Below are 2051 nucleotides of genomic sequence, written 5' to 3' on the forward strand. Positions count from 1 at the left end.
CTTCCTTCTCTCCATCTATCTCTTTCTTCCTTTTTGATTCAAGTGACATTCCTAAAATCAAAGGTCTCAACTGCCAAAACCCAGTAAGGCAACACTGAAAGGGAGTAAAAAGGAAAATTATAGATACAAAACCCAATTGAAGCCATGGTAATAATAGAGTTGTAAACCCTCTTAATGTAAGTTTGGTAATCAGTTTATAATCATTGCAGTAGTTTTAGATTTTCCCTCCTTTTAAAGGTGCTTAACAAATTTCCCTTCTTTTAAGAACTGGTAAGATTGGGTTCATAAATGTTACGATATAACTAAAAGTGCTCCTTTCCTTTGGAGCCTGACTGGTACTACCTAGAGGTGAAAAGGCTCCTTGAAGCAATTGTGTTGTGGTAAGTATTTAGGGAAGTATCATGTCAAAACAAAACAGAAATTCAAAACGAAGTCAACCATTTGATGACAATGGAAAGGAGATTATATCTACCATTAAAACAAAAACAATAGAAAAAACAAACAAACAAACAAAATCTACACAAACACTGCAGAGCCCAAAACCTTTAAAACCACATAGTATCTGACTGGGAATTCTAACTCTCTGGAGGAGGATAAGTATGTCATATATATAACAAGCAAAAAATTAGAATGCAAAAGATGCATTTTAAGTGATATTATAATCAATAAGCCCAAAACAATGAATAGACAAAAGAACAAAAACACAAACACCAAAAAAAGTAATTGTAAGCACAACATGACTGGACAAGAAACTCATGAAAATAACTCAAATAGAGAAAAACATTTTCCACACATTGTGGAAGTGAATTAATAGGGACCATTCTACATAAATGGCTGTTCAGAATGTTAATTGCTACAAAAGGGAAAAATACTTGACAATATCTAACAAAGGTGAAAGTATGTATCACCTAAGATTGAGCAATTCTACTTACAAATAGAGTGACCATAAAGTCTGAAAAGAGATTTAATAAGAGAGATATTGAACCCTCTTGATTACTACTTATTAAATGCACAGGCTTTTCCAGTGAAACTCAGAAACAAAAGCCTTTATACTGCCTTTCATTCAAAAGACTTCTCACCACCATAACTTTTTTTGATATCAAGTAAGGTCCCTGGCCATACTAAAGGCATTCCCACATTCCTTACATTCATAGGGTTTCTTACCAGTATGAATTCTCTGATGTTTTGTAAAGGATGAACTATGCCTAAAGGCCTTCCCACATGCCTTGCATTCATAAGGTTTCTCTCCAGTATGAATTCTCTGATGTTCAGTAAGGGCTGAACTGTGTCTAAAGGCTTTCCCACATACCTTACATTCATAAGGTTTCTCACCACTATGAATTCTCTGATGCTGAATAAGGGCTGAAGTAAGTCTAAAGAACTTTCCACATTCTTTACATTCATAAGGTTTCTGACCACTGTGAATTCTCTGATGTCGAGTAAGTTCACTACCCACTCCAAAAGCTTTCCCACATTCCTTACATTTATAGGGTTTCTCACCAGTATGAATTCTCTGATGTCTAGTCAGGGATGAACTATTTCTAAAGACCTTTCCACATGCCATACATTCATAGGGTTTCTTACCAGTATGAATTCTTTGATGTCGAGCAAGTTCTCTACAGACTCCAAAAGCCTTCCCACATTCTTTACATGTATAAGGTTTCTCACCAGTGTGAATTCTCTGATGTTCAATAAGCTGTGAACTAATTCTAAAGGCCTTCTCACATTGTATGCATTTGTATGGTTTCTCACCAGTATGAATTCTCTGATGTTCAGTTAGCTGTGAATGAAATCTAAAGTCCTTGCCACATTCCATACATTTGTAAGGTTTCTCATCAGTGTGGATTTTCTGATGTCGAGTAAGTTGTGCATGTGCTCTAAAGGATTTCCCACAGAAAGTACATTCATAGGGTTGCTCACCATTATGAATTCTTTGAAGTAGAGTAATTTCTTCAACTCTTCTAGAGGTCCTTCCATATTCCTTACATTTATAGCACATCTGATTATCATGAATATTCTGCTGTGCAGTAAGGTCTTTATAAAACCTAAAT

At 35.3% G+C, this 2051-nt stretch overlaps 1 protein-coding gene across 2 annotated transcripts in view; it reads right to left on the reverse strand.

Annotated features, from left to right (window-relative positions):
• The window catches only part of LOC109377895 (zinc finger protein 260), a 30815-nt gene extending 28770 nt beyond the window's left edge, over positions 1-2045 (reverse strand). The window contains exons 1-2 of one of the 2 annotated variants that reach the window (XM_019634377.1): positions 1123-2045; positions 747-752 (exon numbers count right to left, since the gene is read on the reverse strand). In XM_019634377.1, the coding sequence (XP_019489922.1) occupies positions 747-752; positions 1123-1999 (883 nt within the window). In that variant the 5' untranslated portion in view covers positions 2000-2045. The remainder of the gene's footprint in view (positions 1-746; positions 753-1122) is intronic. The other variant, XM_019634378.1, reaches the window with a different exon arrangement.
• Between the last annotated feature and the right edge of the window lie 6 nt (positions 2046-2051).

Source organism: Hipposideros armiger, unplaced genomic scaffold, assembly GCF_001890085.2.
Source record: "Hipposideros armiger isolate ML-2016 unplaced genomic scaffold, ASM189008v1 scaffold_1611, whole genome shotgun sequence".
Lineage (NCBI taxonomy): Eukaryota > Metazoa > Chordata > Mammalia > Chiroptera > Hipposideridae > Hipposideros > Hipposideros armiger.